The 12,210-nt window shown below is 46.1% G+C and overlaps 1 protein-coding gene across 1 annotated transcript in view; it reads right to left on the bottom strand.

Annotated features, from left to right (window-relative positions):
• LOC126987499 (solute carrier organic anion transporter family member 3A1-like) overlaps positions 1-11,891 on the bottom strand; it is a 55,796-nt gene extending 43,905 nt beyond the window's left edge. The window contains exons 1-3 of the mRNA XM_050844468.1: positions 11,821-11,891; positions 11,034-11,275; positions 10,191-10,672 (exon numbers count right to left, since the gene is read on the bottom strand). Of these exons, the coding sequence (XP_050700425.1) occupies positions 10,191-10,672; positions 11,034-11,060 (509 nt within the window). The 5' untranslated portion in view covers positions 11,061-11,275; positions 11,821-11,891. The remainder of the gene's footprint in view (positions 1-10,190; positions 10,673-11,033; positions 11,276-11,820) is intronic.
• Between the last annotated feature and the right edge of the window lie 319 nt (positions 11,892-12,210).

Here is a 12,210-nt window from a genome sequence, read left to right as displayed (position 1 = left end):
ACCTGTCCCCCGTCGGGGCAGCCAGATTCGGAAGGCTCCTTAACGACGCAGTACGTGACACCCGAACAAAAAACTGCTCACGGCCGCGTCCCTCCACCCCGCCCAAATAAATAGACGGCATGCAACACAACAAACTCGAAACCGTGAACCCGCAAGTAACGCCACCTCTATTACTAAACCTCAAGATAATATAAAAGTCCGAAGTTTCAATGCGCGTAGTCTAAGAACAAGTTTGATGAATTGAGATGTATCGTTTCAACAGAAAATTTTGACGTAATTGCTATAACCAAAACATTTATCGACATCACATATATTGATTTAGGTTCAGAATACAACGTAGATGGCTACAGACTCTTCAGCAAAGATCGTGTTAACCGTAGTGGTGATGGTGTCAGCTTTTACGTCAAAAGCTATTTGCAACCCACTGACAGAACACCAGGAGACAGTAACGTTGAACATTTGTGCGTGCGAGTAAACATTGCAAAAATTAATCTAAATATATCTGTCATCTACAGGCCTCCGGGCCAATCACTCGAAGATGATCTTGAAATGTACAGTGTTTTAAGGCAGTCACTTAATAACAGCGACTCACTAATATTAGGAGACTTTAATCTCCCTCTTATTGACTGGGTTACACTGTCTGGTACAGAAGGCGAATCACATTGAATAATTGAATTTTTATAAGAAAATTACCTAAGCCAAATGGTTACTGAACCAACTCGACAAAATAACATCCTAGACCTTGTTATAGCGACCCAAGATAACCTAGTCCGTAATGTCACGGTAGGAGAACACTTCGGTTCTTGCGATCATAAATTAGTGCGCGTCGACATTAGAGCTTAAACAAGTGACTGAAAGTAACGTAAAGGTGCCCAATTTCAAAATAACAAATTTCGTAGAAATCCGACAAAAACTAACTGAAATACAACTATCAGATGATGGCAACGTAGAGGAAGCCTGGCTAAACTTTAAAAATCATTACTCACTCAGAAGAATACATGTGTCCCATTGTGCGAGAAGCGAAGTAACACTAATAAAAGCCCACTTTGGTTTAATAGCGAAATTAAGCATTCGGTTAAGGAGAGAAAATTGTCTTACAGGCTAAAGAAAGAGCAAAGCACGCCCGAAAACATAAGACTTTATCATGAAGCCAGACGGCGAGTAAAAAGATTAGTATGTCAGGCAAAGCGTAGATATGAAGAAATTATAATAGCAGCCAACCGTAAAAATAATCCGAAATCCTTCTTCAGATATATAAACAACAGGAAGGCGATCAGAAGTGGCATTGGACCTCTAAAAAACAGTGATGGTGAACTAGTGACTGACAGCCAACACGTTGCAAACCTCTTAAAAAATTACTTTTCCTCGGTGTTTAATACTGGCAGTCTTCCCGCCACTACCACCAACACCAGCGACGACAACAGTACTAACGTAAATTTCGTTCATGCATTGCCTAACTTTGTAATAACTACCGATGAAGTCCTAAAAGCTCTCTAACCCCTTAAAACAAATAAATGTCACGGACCTGACAAAATATATCCTATACTGCCTAAAGAAACAAAGAGCGAAATACTCTCCCCTCTCACAACCGTATTCAGTATGTCCTTGCGACATGGCATCGTCCCTTCGGATTGGAAAAATTCTAATGTAACACCGATTTTTTAGAAAGAAAAAAAAAATACCGGGTAATTACAGGCCCATTAGTCTAACTTCAGTTGTAGGTAAGCTACTCGAGAGCATAATTAGAGACAAAATTGTGAGTTACCTTGAAAGCCACTCAATAATTGGGGATTCACAACATGGCTTCCATAACAAAAGATCCTGCCTATCAAACTTATTGACCTATTATAACGACCTCTCCTCAGTTTATGACGTAACCAAATCATTGGACGTAGTCTGTCTTGATTTCCAGAAAGCGTTTAATAATGGTCCACACCATAAATTACTTTATAAATTAAAGCAACTAGGTATTGACGGTCAAGTACACCAATGGATCGCGAATTGGTTGAGCAACAGACAACAAAGAGTGGTGATCGACGTATTTAACTCAGAGTGGGCGCCGGTCACTAGTGGCGTCCCTCAGGGCTCGGTTCTTGGCCCAGTGCTCTTCATTATTTACATCAACGATGTGGATGTTGGACTCAATCTCATTATTGAGCAGACGACACAAAGACTGGTAACTCGGTTCTCACTAACGAAGCCAGACCCCCAAACGATTTTCAATATTTCGACATCTCTCTCTCTCTCTCTCTCTCTCTCTCTCTCTCTCTCTCTCTCTCTCTCTCTCTCTCTCTCTCTCTCTCTCTCTCTCTCTCTCTCTCTCTCTCTCTCTGTGTGTGTGTGTGTGTGTGTGTGTGTGTGTGTGTGTGTGTGTGTGTGTGTGTTTCGCTCTCTTCATTCCCTATCTCCCAGACGATAAGAGTGTCACGTAAGGTTAATTAATTATAGCCGCAGGTGCGTCGCTATCTTGTGCTATCTGTGTGCTCCATGATGTGTCAAGTGCGTGATCTTCAGCCTGTCTGTCTCGAGGACTTTTCATTCCCACATGATAATAAGCGAATCCTCTATTGTTTCTAAGTAATTTTTCTTTTGGTTCAAAGGTGGTGCCACCTGTTTATTGTCGCCCCTGGATTCCTTTACTGTTTAGCTTTAAGTTGTTGCATGTTACGCCTAGTTTTTTTTTTTTTTTTTTTTACAACAAAGGAGAGAGCTCAAGGGCACAAAATAGGAAACAATAATAAATAAAAAAGCCCGCTACTTGCTGCTCCTACAAAAAATAATCAAAAGAGGTGGCCGAAAGAGAGGTCAATTTCGGGAGGAGAGGTGTCCTGATACCCTCCTCTTGAAGGAATTCAAGTCGTAGGCAGGAGGAAATACAGATGAAGGAAGATTGTTCCAGAGTTTACCAGCGTGAGGGATGAAAGAGTGAAGAGGCTGGTTAACTCTTGCATAAGGGGTTTGGACAGTATAGGGATGAGCATGAGTAGAAAGTCGCGTGCAGCGGGGCCGTGGGAGGAGAGGAGGCATGCAGTTAGCAAGTTCAGAAGAGCAGTCAGCATGAAAATATCGATAGAAGATAGAAAGAGAGGCAACATGGCGGCGGAATTTAAGAGGTAGAAGACTATCAGTAAGAGGAGGAAAGCTGATAAGACGAAGAGCCTTAGACTCCACTCTGTCCAAGAGAGCTGTGTGAGTGGAGCCCCCCCACACGTGAGATGCATACTCCATGTCTTTATAACTCTTGTTCATATGTTGCATTTCTACTTTGTTAACAATGCGTATCTCCCTTCCCTTCCTTATGTTTGTAAATGTAGACTCGTATAAGACATCCTATGCTTTCAGTTGTTGGAGATGCGCAGTGGGAAAATATATAATTCTAGGATAGTTCATTACGGAGACCCTCTATTGTCGATTCCTCTTACCTATAAGTTTCATAGCCCGGTATAATAAGACACTTTCGCTTCTCACATCAACTATTTCTAAAGGTCAAAGAGGGGTCGGTCGGGTTCTAATGAGTGTTTCTTTGGGTTCATTGTAGAAAAGAAGGGTCACACTCTCACCAGGGTCATAAAACTACTCCTGGAAATGCCCACAACTCATACGAAAGCCTTGACAAATTTGTGTTCTTGGGCGACGAAATGTTTTATAATACGACCCATAATTTTACCCGTGCAATACATGAAATATTTTATGCTTCCCTTGCTTTTGAGATGCACGGAGAAAAATATTAATTATAGACTTTGGAGAGACGGAAAATGGTTTGGATATATCATCATCCCTCTATGGGGAGGCGGTGGCTGAATGGATAGCGTGACGGTGCCGCCTTCAGGACGACGCAAGTTCAATCCTCGCCCGGTGCCACCAAGCTGGGATTTTTCAGCCGCCGCCGAGTGGCTTAAAACTACCCACATGCTGTCCAGAAGACCACCTATCAACCCGGACTCTAGATTCTAGGATTAAAGATGAGCTCCGGGAGGGCAGCATGAGCCAATGCAAGATGGCGCCACTATAAACACTCGCCTGCGCCAGAACGGGCTGGGCCGACCATCAGGACCCACCGGGAAGAAGCCTTGGGCTGACCATCAGGATCCACCGGGAAGAAACCTACCGGCGCAATTGGCCACGACGTAAAAAAAAAAAAAAAAATAATAATAATAATAATAATAAAAAAAAAAAAGGCCAAATCGAAATGGTCTCCCGAATGTTTTATCCTAATGCATTGTCGCCATAGTTCACGAGGCATTCCATTGTTGCGGTCGTTTTATTTACTCTCCCCCCAGCTCCGATTTTCATCCCCTCCACGTATAATGTATTCCGTGGGTCTTCCTTTAGCACTCGCGTAAAAATAGCAGCGCCCCGTGAAAACAATTGAACAAAAGGAAGACAATGGTTGAGGGAACGGGAGAGAAAGGACGCACACACAAAAAAACAAACAAACAAAAAATACGAGAGAAATTTTAGCAGTAAAACGCCGCCATTTCGCTTTCCAGGACAATAAGCTCTTCAGACGCTGCCCATTTTTTGGTGACGTCAAGGCCGAGATATTAAGAGACGACAAGAAGGAGGAGGACGAGGAGGAGGTACAGTGCCGTTACAAAGGCGAAACTCCCGACCGACTATGAGGATGAAGGGAAGAATGAGGAAAATGGGAGCAAAAAAGAAATGTTAAAGGCGAAGAAGGAAGAGAAAGATGCAGTGGAGAAGGAGGAAGGGACGAAAAGGTGAAGGAGTGAAGGAGGATGATGATAATTATATAATGAATGGAAAATAGGGCGGCAAAACGGAGGAACATAGGGAGACTGCAAGAGGGGGTAGAGAAGAACGAGGTGATGGGGAGAGGGAATGAGTATAGAGTGACAAGATGGGAGAAGGAAGCGGGAGGAATAACAAGAGGAGAATACCGAGGAGGAAATGGGAGAGGAGGAAAAAGGAGATTCATATTCGTGTCGACGGCGGGAAGATACCACGAACAAGGGCGTCTCCGTCATATTGAAGAGGCAGCAAATCACTCTCACCTCCACGCCTGAAAACACCTGCCCGATGCTCTCTCTCTCTCTCTCTCTCTCTCTCTCTCTCTCTCTCTCTCTCTCTCTCTCTAAATACACGTTCTTTAAATTTTTCCCGACTCTATTTTCGCCTTCACGCCGCATGCAATTAACATTCAAAGGATTCTCGTGTTGTAAAGGAGGTCGAGGCTACTGCTGGTGCCGGTGTGTTAGTTTTGGTGGTGGTGGTGGTGGTGTGTGTTACTGTGTGGGTATGTCCTCAGCACCGAACAAGGACAAAACGTAAAGCTATATAGAAGACAATCAAAAGAAGGAGAAAACAAACAAACAAACAAAGAGGGCCTGTGTGTGTGTGTGTGTGTGTGTGTGTGTGTGTGTGTGTGTGTGTGTGTGTGTGTGTGTGTGACCCTGCTGGTATCGATCGAGGTAAAACGCAGAAGCAAAGATATGTAAAGCTATCTATCTCTTCCTGTCTATCTATCTATCTCTCTATAAACATAAAAAAAAAAGTAAGGGGATATAGTCTTCTCACATCAGCTATTTCTAAAGGTCAAAGAGGGGGTCAGTCGGGTTCTAATGAGTGTTTCTTCAGGTTCACGGTACAGAAGCAGACTCACACTACCACCAGGGCCATGAAACTACTCCTGGAAATGCCCACAGCTCCTACGAAAGCCTGGTCAAATATGTGTTCTTAGGCGACGGAAAGTCTTATGATACGACCCTTTGTGTGCTGTTTTGTGTGTGGGTGACCTTGGAACCGCGGAAGATAAGACGTTAACCGGAAAAAGAAAAAAGATCCCCCCCCCAAAAAAAGGAAAACGAAAAAAAGAAAAAAAAAATAGAGCGATGCTGTGTGCCAATGTCCCCCAGGAATGACCTTGAACGAGAGAGAGAGAGAGAGAGAGAGAGAGAGAGAGAGAGAGAGAGAGAGAGAGAGAGAGAGAGAGAGAGAGAGAGAGAGAGAGAGAGAGAGAGAGAGAGAGAGAGAGAGAGAGAGAACAAAGAAATAAAGTAAGGGTAACGGCTAAAAAAAAAAAAAATATTAAAGTTTTGGTTCCGGGGCTGCATGCTTCACCTCGCCTGACCTGACCTTGCGTGGCTGACCGGCTATGAAAGACCCGTAGCCATGCCGCAGTGTGTGTGTGTGTGTGTGTGTGTGTGTGTGTGTGTATTAATAATCAATTACCTATAATCCCTTTTTTATCACGTTTTTCTTCTTTTAGTTTGCATTTATCACTATTGTACGTTATGGTGAAAAAGCTGTTTATTTATTTACTTTTTTTTTTTTTTGCGTGTGTTTCCATAATCAACAACCTGAAGATAATGACACGCCCTTAAGCCTCCCTGACACACCCCTTCGATTCCACCCCCCCTTTTTTAACCCTGCCTGCCAAACCCCTGCTGCCTTCTCGTGACCGCCCCCTGCCTGCCGCCCTGCCGTGACCACCAGCCCATGCCGCAGTGCCTCAGCGGTGACACATGACCTGGAGGCGCTTGTGGCGATGTATGAAGGTGAATAATGGTAGACTGGGAGGAAGAGGAGGAGGAGGAGGAGGAGGAGGAGGAGGAATAAGGAGGAGCTGGATAGAGATATTGGTTTGCAGAGGGATAGAGTATGGATAAAGGCGAGTGGAAGGGAGAATAATGGCGCACCGAGGAGTGGGCGAAGGCAAGGGAGGTGTAATATATATATTACATCGCTCGGTCCCCTAAAAGTCGCGACCCTGCGACTCACCCCTCCTTTAAAATTAGTGTACCTACCCTTGTTACAGTCTCGCAATGTGTACTAGCTCAGCGTGGGCCTGTTACAGTTGTTTTTAAAGATTATCACACAAGTCAGAGCCCGCCTAACGATACAACACAGGGAAATGCCAATGATAATAAAAATAGTCATGGAAGTAACAAGAAATGGGTAATGTACATACAGGTTGAGGTAAACTGGGCTAAAGTCATGGACGTGGAAGCTGAGTTATATTCCGAGAAAACAAAATAATAGCTCGAAAAATTATTTACATGATACATCCTAGAAAAATTAAACTGACTAAACTATCATGACGATACATGATAATATATATATTACAGAGGGATAAAAAGTGGACAGGTGAAAACGAATAAGAAAACAGGGCTGGGAAGGGAGAGTAATGCGCAAGGGAAACAGGGCCAGGACTAGGAAGGCATAGAAGGTGTGGGTACGGTAAGCGGAGCATGGAGCAGTATGGATAAGTTAAGACCTCATCTTGACTATGCGGTTCAGTTCTGGTCACCTTACTACAGAATGGATATCAAAATGTTAGAATCGGTGCAGAGGAGGATGACTAAGATGATTCAGGGGTTGAAAAACTTGCCATACGAGGAAAGACTCAAACAGTTAAACTTGCATTCTCTAGAAAGGCGAAGGGTGCGTGGAGACATGATCGAGGTTTATAAATGGATGAAGGGCTTTAATAACGGGGATATTCATAAGGTTTTGTTGGTAAGAGAACCGGGTAGGACACGTAGTAATGGGTTTAAACTGGATAAATTTAGATTCAACAGGGACATAGGCAAAAATTGGTTTACTAACAGAGTGGTGGATGAGTGGAATAGGCTGAGCAGTCATGTGGTGAGTGTCAATACAACTGTCACATTAAAAAATAAATTAGATAAATTCATGGGCAGCGATATTAGGTGGGGTTAGATTCACGGGAGCTTAGGTTCAAAGGAGCTGCCTTGTACAGGCCCACGGGCCTCTTGCAGACTCCTACGTTCTTATGTTCTTATGTTCTTAAGTGGGTGGCAGGTTAGAGGTTCCTGCAGATACAGAAAGGAATGGAGAAGGGGACAGTGAAGGGCTGGGCAGAAAGAATATGGAAGGAATAGGATTGGCTAAGGGTGGAATAAGGATGATCACGAGAAAGGATAATGATGGGGTAAGAAGGGAGGGAAGAGAGGCCATGTTATGAAAAGGGTTGGAAGGGCTAAGAGTGGGATAGGGGAACGGTGAGGGAAGGGAAATGTTTTAGCGAGGGATAGGAAGATGGATGAGTCGAGGAGGATAAGGAAAGGGAAAGGGAAAAGAGGGCAAATAGGAAGGGACAGGGAAGGCGAAAAGAAGAGAGAGAGGGAGGGATGGGGAGGGTGGGAAGAAACGGGAAAACTTTTAGGGATTGAAAGGAGGTGGACGAGGCTACAGGAGGGACAAATAGGAAAGGACAGGGAAGGCGAAAAGAAGAGAGGGAGAGAGGGAGGGTGTAAATAAACAGGATAACTAAGGGAAGGGAAAAGTTTTAGGAAGGAAAGAAGGAATGGCTGTGGCAAGGAGAAAGGTGGGGGGCAGGGAAAGGGAGAAGGAAAATGAGGGGAAATGGGAAAATATAGGGAAGGCGAAAGAGGTGAGAGAGAGAGAGAGAGAGAGAGAGAGAGAGAGAGAGAGAGAGAGAGAGAGAGAGAGAGAGAGAGAGAGAGAGAGAGAGAGAGAGAGAGAGAGAGAGAGAGAGAGAGAGAGAGAGAGAGAGAGAGAGAGAGAGAGAGAGAGAGAGAGAGAGAGAAACTGGAAAAAAGCAAGAAAAACAGAAAGGGAAAGTGGGTCAAGGGAAAGGGGGAAAGGGAAATGGGAAATGAGGGGAAATGGGAAGGTATAGGGAAGGAGAAAAAGGTGAGAGACAGAGAGGGAGGGAGAGAAAAAAAAACTGGAAAAAAACAAGAAAAAACAGAAAGGGAAAGTGGGTTAAGGGAAAGCGAGGAGAGAAGACGAAGAAAAACAGGACAAGATGAAGGGAAAAGGGAAAGGGGAAATAGAAGGGGAAAGGGGAGTAGAGTGGGGGGGAGGTCTGGGCCATGCTACATGTTAAGCAAAGGCAATATATCGACGCTGAATATTAATGGTGACGCTAAATGATGCCTCAATACCGGGGCTTCCCTATATATGCGTAGAGGGAGACCAGAGAGGAGGTGGAGAAGGGGTGACGGAGAGGAGTTGGGGGATAGGGGAGGCGTGATGAACTGATAGCGGCGGTGTATTGTAGTGCGTTGGTGATGAAGGGAAGGGATAGCGTAGCGTTATTATTGCGGTGGTGAGGGAGAAGGAGGGGTGAGGAGGGTGCTGGAAGGTCATAGTGGAAGGGAGGGGGATTGCTGGAGAGGGATGTAGGGGCGAGGGTGATGGGGGTGGGGGAAGGGGTGTGTGAGTGCCTGAGGGTGATGGAAGAGGGAGGAGACGGGGAGTGTGTGTGCGGGGGTGTGGGGATGTGTGGTGGTGGGGGGTTGGGGGGGATGTGGGGATGTGTGGTGGTGGTGGTGGTGGTGGGGGTGTGGGGATGTGTGGTGGTGGGGGGTTGTGGGGGATGTGGGGTGGTGTGTGTGGGGATGTGTGGTGGTGGGGGTGTGGGGATGTGTGGTGGGGGGTTGGGGGGGTGGGGGCGGGGGGCATGACAGGCACTGCAATCGTGATGATGGATGTTGTGGCCGCGGTGTGGAGGTGCTGGAGAGCCGATGATGGAAAATATCGTGATGATGATTATATTTCTACTAAGCTTTGATGTGCTGTGGGATTGCATGAATGTGAGGCTTCATTTTGATAGTCTGATGTGTTGTTACTGATTAGGATGATACAATTTGGTATGGTTATTTCGAAATGTGTGGAAGCAACGAGCAAATGGAACAAGCGGAACATGACAAACAGTCCACACACACACACACACACACACACACACACACACACACACACATGTAAATAGAAGAAGAAAGGAAGGTGTGAGTCTCCCTGAGGGGAAAACAGGAAACAGAGGAGGAGAAAGTTGGAAAGTTTCGTTTAGTCGGCGCAACATCTGTGGTCATATGCCGGAGAGAGACAGAAAGAGGAAGGAATTATAGGAGAAGGGAACAGATCCCAGGAGACGGGACACAACCCCCGATTAACACGTTACCCATTCACTGCTGGGTGGAGAGAGGCGTAGGGCATCGGAAAAGCCGCCCAAATTTTTCCACTCCGCCCGGGAATCGAACCCGGGCTCTCTCGGTTGTGAGGTGAGTGTGCTAACCACTGCACCACGAAGCCCCCGGGAAGAGGAGAAGCAAAAGAAAAAAAATACTGAAGTCACGACGACAACACCAACAAATAAAAGAAGAAACAGGAAACAAAGAAGTGGAGAAAGAATGGACGTAGGAATGGATCGGAAAAAAAAGAAAAAAAGAAATCTCTCTGACCTGTGCATCAGCTCGGCCGTGGAGTCTACAGTGGAGGTGGTGGCGGTGGAGGCTTCCATTAGGGACTGCTCACTCTCCATGGGTTCCTCCTCCGCCAGTGCCTCCGCCAGGGCCTCCGTCTCGGCCAGCGCGCCCACCCCGGACAGGCTGTGGGTGCTGCTGCTGTTGCTGGCGGTGCTGTTGTTCCGCGTGACGCTGGAGCCGCCGCGGAGACTGTTGCAGCTGCTGTGACGCGTCCGGCCGCAGCCAGCACCTCCGACGCTGTTGCTGGTGGTGCTGCAGGTGCTGTTGTTGCGTGTCGCCCGGTTGGCTGACCCGGGCACGCTGGCGCTGGTGGTGCAGGAGGCGGTGCTGTTGGTGCTGAGTCTGGGCGCCAACTCGAGGTGCTGGTGGTGGTGGTGGTGGTGGAGGTGCTGGGGAAGGTGGTGGTGGTGCTGGTGGTGGCTGTAGAGACCCGAGCGGTGGTACGCGTCACCCTGCTCCTGTTGGGGAAGCCTCAGGGGTTAGGACACACACACACACACACACACACACACACACACACACACAAAGAGTAAGACTGACAACGCTTGATATTCAAAATCTATCATAGGTGCTATCGTATACTAACTCTCATGTCCTCCAATGCCTAATTTTAGTCTTAAGGATGCACTTTTATGAATAAACCGTTGATTATTATTACCTTCATCAAATTCATTACTATTGTTATTATTACTATTGTTATTATTATTATTATTATTATTATTATTATTATTATTATTATTATTATTATCATTGTTATTCATTATCTTATAAACATGCACAAAACCAGACCAACAAACAGGCACTCGAACGAGCACTTACCAGGGCGGGGGTCCTGCCGGAGGCCATGGTGGAGGCGGAGGTGCGCGGTGTGAGGGTAGGAGCGGAGGGGAAGGAAGATGGAGAGGTTGTGGTGGTGGGGAAGGTGGTTAGAGTCGGCCTTACTGGAGGGAGGCGAGGTGAGGTGGTGGGGTTTGGAGGTGGCTGGGGTGTAGAGGTGAGAGGGGTGAGGGGGTTGAGATAAGGGAGAGTGGGTGGGGCGCTTCTACCCGCCAGCCATCACGCTGAAACAACAACAGAATAGAAAATACAAATAAATAATGTCATATGTGTGTGTCTGCTAAACGATATCTCAGAGAAAACTTCTGAATAATAATTGCATGTCGTCACCTTCATAAACAAACCGCCGGTCATTATTTTTTACTTCTCAGGAAATCAGAAAATAACTGTCATCATCTCATTTGGTTTAAGGTTTAGGCAGAAATGAAACGGCCAATTCTAGAACACTCAAACCCTGAATGGCGGAGGCAACTATACAAAAATGGGCGTCACATGTTGAAAAATTGATGTAGACAAAAACCTGGAAATCGCTGAAAAATGACTCAGCCGATTATTTTATGAGGGTGACGATATGAAGAGACGTGGATTTCCAGGACTCTCTCAGTTAATATATATAAGATTATTAATATTAAGAGACCACGCAAATGACGAGGAACAGGAATCGATAACACTGTAGATAAAGAGAAACAGGTGTGTGTGTGTGTGTGTGTGTGTGTGTGTGTAAAGCTATCGGCGAAATTGTCCCAGACGAGGCGTGGGCGTGACTCACCTGTCTGCGGGGCGGCTGTGGGCGTGGGCGGGAGGGTTCTCACAGGTGACGACTCAGTACCATGGCCTGCGGGCAGAGAGAGAGAGAGTTAACTGATTTGTTATGTAACAGAGAGGAAAAAAATGATTACGTATAGGGATATTCGTTGAAAATTGATATTAAAAAGAGGTTCAAGTTTGTAGGGTAGGCGGTGGCTGAGTGGTAGCGTGCTGGGCCCACATTCAGCACGTGATGGACGACGCGGTTTCGAATCCCCACGGTGCCACCTCGAATTTTTCAGTCACCGCCGAGTGGCTTAAAACTACCCACATGCTGTCCTGAAGACCATCCATCAACCCGGACTCTAGAGGAAACCGTCCAAGTGAATCAAGGAGTTCCGGGGGGCAACAT

The sequence above is a fragment of the Eriocheir sinensis genome, chromosome 65 (assembly GCF_024679095.1).
Source record: "Eriocheir sinensis breed Jianghai 21 chromosome 65, ASM2467909v1, whole genome shotgun sequence".
Lineage (NCBI taxonomy): Eukaryota > Metazoa > Arthropoda > Malacostraca > Decapoda > Varunidae > Eriocheir > Eriocheir sinensis.
This window is presented reverse-complemented; position numbering and strand designations above follow the sequence as displayed.